We start from the raw sequence: 13,532 nt of genomic DNA on the forward strand, positions 1-13,532 counted from the left end.
AACAGCCTCCTGGCTTGAAATATGCTGTGTGGCAAATAAGGTTCTCTTGTCTCTAGTTTCTGCCATGTAATTGACATTACTTCGGTAATAATTAGTGCACATTAGCAGCGTCATCTGCAGTCAAACAAGCTGGGCATACAGCTATTGATATTGTTCTATATCAGACAAATGGTCATACGGCCAATTTTCAGTACATAAAATGATGGATAATAGCAATTAGGACAAGTATTTTTGTTAGACAAGTCATACATGCAGACAGCAGTTAGATTTTTCATTTATGATGTCATCGCCACTAGATTATAGATACTACTGTTATTTTTAAACAACGGAATACGACTAACATTTTTAAACCTGTCCAGTAGCAGAAACAACCAATATTCATGGTATGATATTGGTTTAAATAGTTTGAAAGAAAAATGCTTGAACAGATTATTATACAAAACTTTGTATCTAACAACCCATATCTGTATGTTACATAGTTACATAGTTAAATCAGGTTGAAAAAAGTCCATCAAGTTCAGCCCCTCCAAATGAAAACCCAGCATCCATACATACATCCCAACTTGTGTGTGTTTGGCCAACTGTACCCAGCTAAACAAAGTATTGTAGTCAACATATAAATGTACTGTGAATATATAAAACACCACAGATGTATAGTAAGTATTTAATAAATTACTTAGAACAGGGCAAACTATCAACGAAAAAATATTTAAATGTGTATTTCTGTTCTTGGGGTCAGTTCAGACTGAAAAGCCTTCCTCGGTGACCACAAGTTAAAATGCTTATTGGTATATATAACTTAGGAAGAAAAGATATTGCATCCTGCTCCCTTGTTTGCAACAAAACTTGTTTAACATCAAATTATGATTCAGTTTATTACCACTTCTCTCCACTTATCTGTGCTTCAGATATAGTGTGATATACTAAGGCCAAACACAATGCACAGACCCCTGAGGTTTTCCACTAACAACACTGGCTCAAATAGAACATGCTCCAATTGTTTAGAACCTTTATTTCAGCCAGTTCTCTAAGTACAAATGCATGTTCCAAGGAAAAACAAGGAATTCTGTTACTGCACATGACGCCAGTAAAAATTGCCAATGAATACTGATGCCAGCAATTCTCTAGCAACCTATTTTAGATGATATACAGGGCCTGGCTAAGGTTATTGCTATACACCAAAAAAATGTTGTTTGGTCAAATAGTAGAGTTCAGGGCTGGTATATATTTACATCGCAATTAATTAACTATACATAATTCTGATGCCCAAACCTAAACACACACACACACACATACACATGCATTAGGTGCAGTACGAAAAGTCTCCCTAGGAACCTATTTTCCCCTTTACAGACTATACAATGATATACTTTGAGTCTGGAAAAAGGAAGCTGGAGTTGCAGACAGTGTTATAACCTCATTAACTATGCATGTTGCAATGTTAATAGATATGTTGTGTTTCTAGATAACAAAAGGTGGCAGATGCAGTATAGAATGGGGCAAATAATTTTGACAGTTTTTTAGTCTTGGCTGGTAACCCCTATGTTAAGGGCCATTATACCTTCATTTTTATGTTTCTTTTGTATTTAAAATAAAAATATTATGAATGTAAAATTATTGTCTCCTTGTGTTATTTTTATTAGCTTCTGCAATTGCTGAAATATCCTGCTTGGGGTCTACAACTTTGCCAAATTTATTGTCATCAACAAACACAGAGAAAATAATAACAGCTTAAAGGTAATTTATGAAAGCAAAAGACCATGCACAGGCCCTTGAGCTAACTCACTAACAAAACTGACTCAACTAGAACGTTTGAATTATTTGTAACCTTTTTTTCAGACAGTTCTCTAAGTACACATAGCATGTTCCAAGCCAATATTACTTAATTTAATCAGTAGCCTTCTGTGTGGTACTTTATAAAATCTAAGTAGATCACATCCACTGCAATTCCAAGGTTAGGTTTATGTTCATCTCAAAGAGGCTGATTACATTTGTCTAGATTGATTGCACATAAATCCATTCTGGCACAAGCACAGGGCGATTTGAAATGTATTCTAATATCTTGTGCTTAATCCTAACTGCCAGCATTAATAACTGAAGATGGAATTCTCTTGGGAGGAATATCCCCCCTCTCCCTTTGTTTTCTCACAGTCTTTACAAAGTGCTATGGTAAGGGCTATGGTATGTGTTTTCAAACACTGACAGTAGGTGCTTGGTGGCTTGTGCTTCCATAAGTAGTGCCAAATCAAATGCCACAAGTGCCATGTTTTGAAAATTCCTGCAAAGGTATTCACAACTCCTAAGACCTCTATAGCAGATATACAGTATAGGTATAATAGTTCTTAAATTAAGGTATAGTGTATATATATATATATGTATCAAAAAGAGGTAAATGGACCAATCGCCATTAATACATCACACGGTATCTGTTGTCTAGTCTGGCATATTTGTTGAGATGACTGGGGATTCGGCAGCTGTGCTCTCGATCTCAGTAAGACACCCCCGCTCCAGGTGTAGGAAATGAACCAATTAGTTAGAGAACTGAGAGAAAGCAAGCGAAAGGGCAGAACTTGCTGTTAGGTGCTCTTTATTGCACACAACATGTTTCGGGCCAGAAGCCCTTTATCAAGTCTGGCATATCTCTAAATGGCAAAAGCTCAAAAATGGAGCTGGGGAAACTAATGTGCTGGTACTTTTTCTATGTTTAAGCACATTTTTACATAATATGGCTTTGTATAATATTACCCTTAATAACTGCCAACCACCACTTGCTAAAAACAAAATGCATCATCCATGAAGATAAAGGATAGTAGTGCAATTCTGAATTCCAACCTCAGTATGTGGCACTTTTAGTTTGCAATATATTTATGTTTGTAAAGATTTCTAGGAAATAGTAACATACGGGGGGAATTGTTCCTCATTCTCACAGAAATGTACAAATGTTGCAGAAGACAAATCTATTATGCTTAAAACAATATACAACAGGATCTCAGAATCTCAGAATCCCATTGCAGACTGGCCATGGCATATTCATGAATGTAGTAATGTAAAGCTGTTGTGAAAGCTGTTGCAAAGAAATTCTTGCAGTTATCTTTATCCTAAAGCCCTATTGCTATGAGAAGATTTTTTCTTGTACTGTATATACTCTCAATGGCAATGACTCAATTCTGGTTGTTCCCTAAATGGCATGTGACACAACCCATAATATGAAGTGTATAAGGTCCTTGGCATATAGAGGGTATGGTGATTCAGAGAGGTGGATTCCACTGAACTGAATGACAGGCTCAATAGGACACTTTGCCAGGTATACGCCCCATAGGCCTGGCCTAAGAATGATAGAAGTGAATAGCAACTGGCTGTCGTGCTTTTAGTATGGTTGTATAGCTGTTCCACTGCAATTCATCAGTACCAAAGGATGTTTTAGATCAATGCATGGTGGATAGCACAGTGGAACAGCGAATACCCCAGTTTACTTTTTATTCTTTTTAAGAAAGTATATTCCTGTAGAAGCAAAACTGATTTGTAGCAACCATTTATGTTAAAGGAAAAGGAAAGGCAAAAAAATAAAATCCCATTTTTACTTTCTTTAATGAAAAAGAAACCTATCTGCAATATACTTTAATTAAAAAATGTGTACCGTTCACTGAAAGCAGTGAAATTCTCCCTTCTTTTACTGCTGTGGATAGGAATTGTCAGACGGTCCCTAACTGCTTTGCATGGAAACTTTCGTACTTATGAATAGCAGGGGAGCCCCCGCCTTACTTACCAGCCATGCAGAATTCAAGCAGCTTTGTTTATGACAATCCCTAAGCAGCCCAGACCACACTGAGCATGTTCAGGGTCAGAGTCAGGCAAAGATGTTTAACAAAGTTACAAGATGACAGCCCCCTGTGGCCAACTTTGAAAGCATAAATCATTTGTTTGATTAGGCTTTGTTGTGCAGTAAGTTTTTGCTTATGTTTAGTATACAAAATATAGCATTTCTAGCCTTATTCTATTTTAGACTTCCCTTGTCCTTTAAGCAGAAAAATCTTGAGCATTCACTGTGCGTGCAGTGGCAGACATAACATTTGAAAGCAATAGGTATCCTTGTCAGGTGCCTCTGGTCAAGTGATGATGAGCCTTGAAACACAAGTAATGTATGATTTCTCCTGCTTCTTAGCAATGGAATACATTCACAAATCAGGAATTAGCTTTGAATTTTGAAATTTTGAAATAATAGACGCAAATACTTGATTTGCTACCATTAGTCACTACCCTTAAGCACATATGCCCCTGCCTTACTTAGTTATATTACTTATGTAATTATATAGCTGATCCCCATATTGGTGTTTAATAATGTAAGAAAATAATAGCCAAATACTGAAACAGTTGGTAATTAAGGAAACCATTAGTAAAGCAGGCAAGTCTCGGGTTTTTGAGTAACTGCCTCCAATTAAATGTAGCAAAAAAAGCCATGGGTGTTAGCAAACTCTCGTACAAACAGTAGCAGAAAGGGTTTACTCAATGTTATCTGCCTTATACTGTACTTTATCTCTATCCATACATTATATTTCAGCACAGACAAATAAGCAAAAATGGCTGACTAAATAGGGCTCACTTTAATCTGTAATGCTGATAAAGCAACTGCATGCTGGTTATTTCACGTACTGTTCCACATTGGCCTCAGTCATATTACCATGTGTATCTCACATAGCATCAGGTAACCTAAAAGTAATGAAAGGGGTCAAAAGCATGCAGGGTTTATGCCAGAGATACTCTGCCCAGCCATCCCTCTGCCACTCATTATTTATTGTATTACTACTCGACTACTTAACACACTTGTAAACGTCAAATGTATCATTTATAGTATTTATTTTGGAAAAATAGTTTAAAAATTGCTTCCTTCATTAACAAAAAAAAAAACAGTAGAAAAAAATCAAATACAATTTGCACAATATTCCATAAATACATATATATACAAAAAATATAGTCACATAGACCCGAAGTGCCTTTGTACATATTTACCAAGGTTTAAATTATATAAAAATGAACATCACAAATACTTGAGCTTTACAAATATCGTAAAAATAGTTTCATAAGTTCAAAAAATACACATTTTTTGACCTGGTAGAAAACACCTTTTAGTATAAAAAAGAAGCCATTGAAGGCAGTGACTGTCTGTAGTTTAGCAACGGAATGGCTCAAACAAATCAAAAATTTACACCTCAGTCAGGTCACCCTTCTTCTGACATACATTGAAGTCCATTCATTAAATATATATATATTTATATATATATATATATTTATTATAATAATTTAAAAAAGCAACTGTCCATAGTGCAATGGAGAAGTACGGAAACGGCAGTGCAACAGTTTATGTCTGGACACGGAGACTAGCTTGGGGTGTCCATATTGTTTTGCAGTCTTTTTATTTCCCCTAATTTCAGGAGAGAACCAGCTCAGCCTGAATTAAGTGTCTCAGCAGCAGTCAACAAAGGGATATCCCCTGACTCTTTCACCAGCAGCATTCACATGGGCATCAGCTTTGAATAACCGACAAGAACCTTGTGCTGTACAGCGTCCGTATTACACCTGTGAAGGAAACAGAAACATTCTATTAGCCAGATGTGTTGGCACCTGTTTGCATGCACGTGCATTACTGGGATGCGCTTCTAACGGAAATTCCTCCTAAGTGTTCTTATCCTTGGCAAATGGTTCAGTGGGCAGTTGTTCCATTTAAATAAACAATGATATTAAATGTATTTTGCTATGCTATAAAAACCTACAGGGGAAACTGTTTTACTAATTTCCACAATTCCTAACATATATTTATATAATGTGGATATATTTCGTTCATTAGGGAGCACAAACCATGGTCTTTCCCAAATGTATATTAAAAACTTTACAAAGCCGCATGTGTGATTATTAGTCAGCAGAAAAAAAACATAGCAGGGGCTTTTTCTCTATGTCTACAGTACTAATACTAACTAATAATAATAATAATAATAATAATAACTAACAATAACTCTCAATAATGATATGCACATGAGAAAAGATACTGACCTCTGTTGCAATGATGCATTCATCTTTCTCATCTGATATGACATAAACCGACTGATATTTTGTGTCTTTTGACGTTGAGTAGGCAGAGTCTGGTCGTCTTCTTTCTGAAGAATCTCTGTGGAAAAGAGATAGGGAGCACATTAGGCCACTTAATAAAACACAATATATAGTGAATAAAGTACCCCCTCTTGTAAAATATAAGGAGATTATAAATTACCGAGGAGTTTCAGATACAGGTCATGGAACTCCGAGGTAACTTATAATATCCTCATATTTTACAACTGGGGGTACTTTATTAATTATAATACACAAATTTTAGTGAGTCATGTGACAGAAATTACATCACTACTCACTATAACTGATGACATCACTACTCACCGTTTATAAGGATATAATTTACAAGATATTCATGGCTTTTGTGTATTATAGGGATATAAACTACTATGAACAGTACACCTCTTATTAAAATGAAAGGTCAGAAGACTTACCTCTTTGAGTGTACTGAGTTTACATCTTCTGAATCTGAGTCGTTTGAGCTGCACTTTGCTTCACATTTGCTACGCTCTTCTTTAGATGAGTCCTCATTCTTCAGTTCATGAACTAAATTGTAATCCACAGAAGGGTACCTGGGCTTGTAGCCATTTTTTTCATTGTTGCTTTCACTGAGAAAGTCCACTTTCTTATTTGTGTTTTTGATCTGTGCGGTGCCTATGATGCTTACAGAAATGTCCTTTTCTCTTTGACAGTTGGCCAGGTTATTCATTGTCTTGTTTTCACCACGGCAGGCCTCAGGTTGATGGCGTCTCTTCTGCACTCTAACCCTCACACACACAACCACAGCAGCACAGCCCAGAAGCAGCATCAGCACCAAGATGATCCCAGCACAAACAGCAATCCATGGGAATTGTCCGTTTTGCCCTTCTGTGTATTTTTCAGTCAAATCGACAACAACAGATTTCTCTTCAGGAAGCAAGAACTGGCAGTTGTTGCCACCATAACCTCGTGCACACTGACACACATATCGATTATTTCTCTCATGGCAAGTCGCACCATTGTGGCAAGGATTGTTTTCACACTTGGTAATAGGCATACTGCAGTTCTTCCCAATGTAGCCAGGGGGACAGGTACAAGAATAGTCATTAATCCCATCCTGGCATGTACCGCCATTCTGGCAAGGGAAGGAAGCACAGTCATCCAGGTTATCATCGCAGTTCCTTCCAGAAAAGCCTTCCAGGCACTGACATATATAGGAATTTCCAAGATCTTCACAGCGAGCTCCTGAAACACAGCCAAGCAGTAAATCATGAGGCAAAAGCACATCGCTGATAGAAGCAGTACAATTACATATCAAACTGTAGTCCCTGTGTCCAACATTCCATGTTTTTATCAATAGCAAACTAAGTTATTGTACATAAATGGATCCTTTTCTATAATGGATTTCTTGTTACTAATTTTGGAAAAAACAATGTATTGTTTACACATTGATCTTTACTCAGTGTTTCTTTAGCTGCTGTTTTGCAATAAATCCTTGTTTCTGAGTGCTGCAGTACAGTGCAAATGTGGTCATTTTCTATTTTATTATAGTGCATAGAAGTATAATATTTCCCCTTAAACATTACAGAGCCCCTGTTTAAGATGGTACTTGACTTGTTCAGTTTAGTTTTACTATATATGTAAACAAGGACTAACAGCTTTTCAAGGTTGTTTTGTCTTGGTTTCGTCCTGTTTATAGCAGCTGGTTCTTGATTTGTTTTGTGACTGCTTAAAAATGTATGCTGATCCCACAGAAGGAAAGATATATTGTAACCTGAAATCTTACCGTTGGCACAAGGATTTGAGCTGCAATAATCGATTTTTTTCTCACAGTTGAAGCCCAAGTAACCGACTGGGCAAAAGCAGCTATATCCGCCTTCTGGGTTGTCAGCGCACCGGCCTCCATTAAAGCAAGGGCCATCAGCACAGGTCATAGCACTGAGTTCACAGTTTGTGCCATAGAAGCCTGGTGGGCAGGAACATGTATAGCTATTTTCCAGGTCCTGTCAAAACAAAAGAAATGGAACTTGTAATAGAAGCCACAGGCAGCAGATCTGAGTTTCAGCTCATACTGATTAACCCTGGTTATGCATTATTACTACATTCAGTCGTACTGCTCAGAGTAAAATAGATGCTACAGGAGTCTACCATGTTAACTGACACCGTAAAAAGAATGATCAATTCCATCCTAGAGTTACTTGTATACTAAGTAATTTACCATTATACGCATAGTTCTAAAAAGATCAGTGTATAGCGCTTCTAAATTGTACATTAGGGATTGCACAGTAACTGTGGCCAGTCCAGCTAAGTGACCATATTATTATATATCGTAACTCCCGCGATTCTCTATGGAATGTTTTACATCTGGTAATTATGGAAAGGCTTCAAATTATGATAAGACACTTACAGTGCAGCTGCCTCCATTCTTGCAAGGGTTTGCATCACATTCATTGATTTCAATCTCACAGTTGGAGCCAGTGTAACCAGAACGGCAGGAGCAAGTGTAGCTTCCTTGGCCAGTGTTGGTGCATGCGGCTCCATTTTTGCATGGCTTATGGTGGGTGCAGTAGTTAAGATCTGGAGGAGGCAAAGTTAATTAGTTATATTCAGATATCCTCAATATATATATATATTTTTTTTATTATTTTATTTTGTTTATTTTATTTTTTTTACTGTTATACATAATACATAATATTTTTTTTGTTTGTTTGTTTGTTTGACCATGAACTTACCTTGGTTACAGAAAAGTCCTCCCCAGCCTTCTTGGCAGTTGCATTGCCATGGCTGCTGGCAGGTGCCATGTAGGCATCCTGGGTAACGAATGCATTCATCACAGTAGCGGCCTTGCCAACCCACTCTACATCTGCAAAGAAAAAGCAACAGGAGCTCTGTTAAATTCTGTCCTTCACTTTGTGAAGATGTCATTGTTATAAAAGGGGCTGGTGCACAGGGGCTGGTGCACAGTACAGCATTATGTAACCAATGAACTTGTCATAATATAATAACAAAGGGTGTGCATACAGAATGTACCAAAATAAAATTCAACTTACTTGCATTCCCCAGGCTTGTCACAATATCCATGGTGTTCATCACATCCAGGCAAACAAATTGCTGCAATTGAAAAGAAGAAGGTAAGCATGGCAGAAAGGCACAAACGTGCTTGTATAAACACATCTTAGTAAATCAGTGATGTGGTTGCATGGTCTGTTAATAACAACTGGGATAATCTCTGTAGGCTGCTGTGTTATTGATCTCACTTGGTAACTGGGTGCTTTGCTGGTCACTTGCAAACAAGCAGACTCCTTAATACATTTACACACAGACAAAAGAGAGCTCAGAAACCACATCTCCCCTCCCCCGTTACACTGACTATTTTTCTTCCCAGTGAGGGTCAGAAGTCTTTTTTCCCCCCTAATTCTATACACACTCGGTTCCTCCCCTTAATATCCCAGCCAGTGTGTGCAGATAAGAGTGGACAGCTGGTGTGCAGGGTGCCAGTACCGGACAGCTGCTCTATTGTCTATTCTCTCCCAGCAGCTGCCCTTCTGCAACAATACCCCACTCCTTTCAGCCAATCACTGGCAGGGGTGCTGCCCTTCCAACCAATCACTGGAGAGATCTAATCTATAGCACACGTGTTATTTCTTTGCAAACTTTTGATTATTATTATCATTTAAATAAATGGTCTAAAGTTCTCAGAAGAAAGAGGGGCACCAGGCTTACAAAGGGGAGAAGGGGGAAGGGAGCTCCTTCCTGCTCCTCTTGCTTAAAACAAACTTGTTAGGCAATCAGGGCACATTTTACACAGCAATGTGACACTGGATGCAGAAAAATAGAGTGCATCACCCCCCCCCCCCTTATCCATCCCCAGAATGAAAAGAAGCTGGTCAACGTGATTAATGAGATAAGCTATGGGGGGAAAACTCTTTATATAGCAGGATAATTGAAATAAACCAGGCAACATAAAGGGAATAATTAAGATAGATTTGCCACAATCCAAGCACATTTTTATTAGTTAGTAATAAGAACATGTAGTTTTGCAACTAGACCTAGCATTCTGCAATTATATGTGCATTTTGGCTGTAGCACTGCTGATACACTAATTGACTGAAAGAAACATTAGCAAGTGTTAATCTCTCTCATGCCCTTACTTGCCCCATCAGGACTTACGTTCTGTGCAGTACAGCCCCTTCCATCCAGGATTGCACAATTTCTCTCCTTTTTCACCACAGGAAAAATGGCCGAAAGCATCATCTCTGGGGCGGCAGTAGTCAGAGCAGCCCTCCCCATAATAGTGTTCATCACACACAAAGCGGTAGGAGTACTTCAGTTCAGTCCGGTCACTGCTGTGCAAATCTTGAGACCACTGTTCCCCAACAGTCAGGTGGCGTTGGGTGGCAAGGCGACTTATCAGACGTTCTGGGTTCTCTGAGAAAGGAAGCAGAGAGAATTCAATACAATTTCTACACATTTTACCTGACATAACCTATTTATTTAGGATTATTATGGATGAGGAGGTTTCGGGGGACATTTGTAGGTGTGTTGCGCATCTTACCTGTGTTTAAATCATCAGCAGAATCAGCATGTATTGCTTCAATAATAAGCGAGAATGTGCCCTGCATGAAAGAAAAAACAGCTTTGTGTCAAAAGAGGCATTCAAAGGTATGTAGGAAAAGATTCTGTGGCTATGGTGTCACCTCCAGGTGAAGCTGAGAGCAGCCCTGGCCAGCTACATGTTTATGCTTAAGGAAATGGGTGGATCTTTGTACTGGTTACTTCCTGGTAAGTGTATTTTTATGCTGCTCTGTGTATATTACTAGTCAGCCCTTTTGATTCCCCAGTGGTAGCTGAGAGCATGGGAGTTGCAGGGCCCCATCCTGCAGAACATTACATTGTGAGCATAATTAACCATTTTAGCACCTCTGGGGGTAGAAGGACACTTTTATTCTAAAGTACAAAATAGTGGCCTGGCAGGGCTGTTGTCATTCATGTTCACGCTTCATTTCCCCAGTTTCACACATTGGGCATGGCTGTAAAATGGAGGCCTTTGGGAATTTCACGCTGGGCTGACAATTATACAAGCAGCTTCAGAAGACAAGAGGAGGGGAGCCGGCCTAGTGGCGTTTCCCACACCATAACACTTGTCCCCCTTTAGAAAAAGGAACGGTCGGGTTATGCCAAATAACACTTTCCCCCCAGACAGCCCTCCCGCCTTCAATTCACATACAAATCTTCGCCTTTCACTGGACTCCCGGCTGCTAAATATCCCCTTGGGTTAAACAGACAGATGCCCTTGCCTCCGGCAACCGGATCCCTTTTCAAAGGGGCACCGAAAATTCAGTTGTTCGCCTCCCCGCCTTGTAGATGATTTTCTCTGCTGTATGGGTACTCTGCATGGTCTGGCACCACCCTCTGCACCCCCAAACTAACGCTCCTCATATAAGTGCTACTTATTATTGTCGCAGCGCCCTGTTGAGTAACCAGCGCCAAAGGCAACTAGATAATCAGAACCTCCCATAGGAAATCCCCCATGCTGTGCCAAATGATGTACCCCTGTACCATCCTGTAAGAGCAGAAACCAACTAATCAGCATCAGCAATGTAAAGCTTTGTTACATAATCACAAAGCCGCATGGCGCAGTATTACGCAGGGATTCCCATTGCCTGGCACTAAAACCCAAGCTGCATGGCGCACCGCAACCCTGAAATTCCCAAAGCCTGGCACTCTGCACAAATCTGCCCAGTACAACCCAGATATCCCCATAGTGTGTCAGAGGAGGTGCAGTGAAATGCATTACTCACAGGCCATGTGAATCCAAAAGGGAAGCGGATGGGGTTGCTGAATGTGGGGTCGGCACTGCTGCTCTCTGGCGCAACGAAGGAGTTGGTGCCCAACACAGGGGTTACTGCGCTGCCGTAAGTACACGGGGGCTCCGGAGACACGTTGCTCTGATAGTGCTTTAGGCAGATTCTGAAGAAGGTCTTGCATTCGCACCGCTGCAAATTGCCAAGCGATCCAGTTCTACAGCAGTTCATGTTCCCGAGCAGCCCCTTTTTATTCACAAACTCCTGAAGCCTGAGCTCGAAAAGTCCAGAGCAGGATATCTGAGGGCCAAACAAACAGCACACGTATAGTCAGCTACAAACGTTCACCAGCATGCAACAACAAAAATCGCAATGAAAATTACATTTACTATACAGTTTATCTGACAGGTCAATTACATGCTGCCAGGTGGTATCGCAGCTCATATTATCATTCTATCCCCTGGGTTAGCTCTCTTGTTGCCCAGGCTTTTCCAAACCTGTATGGCGGGGTCTTCTAGATACGAATGAATTACAATTCCAGCATCTCCCTAAACGGCGCCAGGTTGTCAGAGAGATGGGATTTGTAGATCATCAATAGCAGGCGTACTAATGCCACTGGCGTTTCCCCCCTTATCTTGAATTCAACTATCTTTAATTCAATTTAATCGCAGATATCGGGTTTTACCTGGCAGATCACTGCAGAGAGGACGAGGAGAATCAGCAGGCACTGCTGTCCCATGTTGGCTGATATGCCGGGTGCGATTGCGCTACAAGGCACAAGACGCAAGCGGCTTGTCCCAAACCACACTGCAGCAGTTGCGTCTCTTGCTTTCTTTCTTCAAGCTTCTTTTTAGATCCGCCCTTTCATAGAGTGAAAGACTTTCTGAATGGCAGTAGAAAAAAAAAGAAACCTATGAAAGGTGAGGATTGGCCCCAGATAAAGGCTGCGCAAAGTTCGGCTCTGCTTCAACAATCCACTCGGTATCAATTATACCAGGTCCATTGGGAATACAAAACATGTGACACAATCCAAATGTGGTTTATTCTGTCAATCCCGAGTCCAGGCAAATAATTCCAGTTATGTCTCTAGTTCTCTGTCTCTGCTCTTGAACCCAAAGGAAAGGAAATCAGAAAAGAAAAAGCAGCAGATAGCGAGTGTATTGGGCTCTCTTTTTCTCTCCCAGAGGTGTCACTTTATAAGGAATCCAGTGTGTGTCGCAACTGAAGCTACACGCGTCCCTGTCTGAGTCCCTTCCAGCCCTGTCTGTCCGTGTGTGAATCAGGGAGTCTCTGCCTGTCGCTAGCCGCCTGCGTCTTTATATCCAGCCTGCCGTCTGCATGGCTAATGACATGCAAATGAACAGACCCCCAATCTGGACAGCGATGTCACAAAGGAGCCACTTTTTTTTTTTAAAACCAAAAACCCTCCTCTCAATGGATAACCAAATGGTCAGAGAGCTGTAAAATGTGCAACCCTCCCTCCTCCAGCCCCCTCCTTCCCCACTGTCTGTACATACACATAGAAAGAGAAAAACATTTACATTCCTGAAAATGTCTAACATAACCTGGAGGTAGCTTTATGGTGACAACACCCTTTCTAGTGGGGCAAAACCACCCAGCTACCCCCACCTCTCACCCCTAAAAAAGGAA

General features: G+C 40.1%; 1 protein-coding gene across 1 annotated transcript; it reads right to left on the bottom strand.

The window, feature by feature from the left end:
- Positions 1 to 4,842: 4,842 nt before the first annotated feature.
- Positions 4,843 to 13,242, bottom strand: dll1.S (delta-like 1 S homeolog). Its single transcript, XM_018265234.2, has 11 exons — positions 12,568 to 13,242; positions 11,880 to 12,182; positions 10,634 to 10,694; positions 10,249 to 10,506; positions 9,129 to 9,189; positions 8,811 to 8,941; positions 8,486 to 8,655; positions 7,865 to 8,081; positions 6,534 to 7,323; positions 6,046 to 6,160; positions 4,843 to 5,574 (listed from the first exon to the last, which is right to left on the bottom strand). Exons 1-11 carry the CDS (start codon positions 12,619 to 12,621, stop codon positions 5,569 to 5,571), a joined length of 2,166 nt encoding a protein of 721 aa, XP_018120723.1. The 5' UTR covers positions 12,622 to 13,242; the 3' UTR covers positions 4,843 to 5,568.
- Between the last annotated feature and the right edge of the window lie 290 nt (positions 13,243 to 13,532).

This window comes from Xenopus laevis, chromosome 5S (assembly GCF_017654675.1).
Source record: "Xenopus laevis strain J_2021 chromosome 5S, Xenopus_laevis_v10.1, whole genome shotgun sequence".
NCBI classification, from domain to species: Eukaryota; Metazoa; Chordata; class Amphibia; order Anura; family Pipidae; genus Xenopus; species Xenopus laevis.

Coding starts and splice junctions, on each gene's coding strand:
- dll1.S (XM_018265234.2), bottom strand. CDS start 12,621: ATGGGACAGCAGTGCCTGCTGATTCTCCTCGTCCTCTCTGCAGTGATC. Junction 10,507..10,633: donor TGCTGATGATTTAAACACAG/GTAAGATGCGCA, acceptor TTCCTTTCTCAG/AGAACCCAGAACGTCTGATA. Junction 9,190..10,248: donor GGGGCTGTACTGCACAGAAC/GTAAGTCCTGAT, acceptor TTTCAATTGCAG/CAATTTGTTTGCCTGGATGT.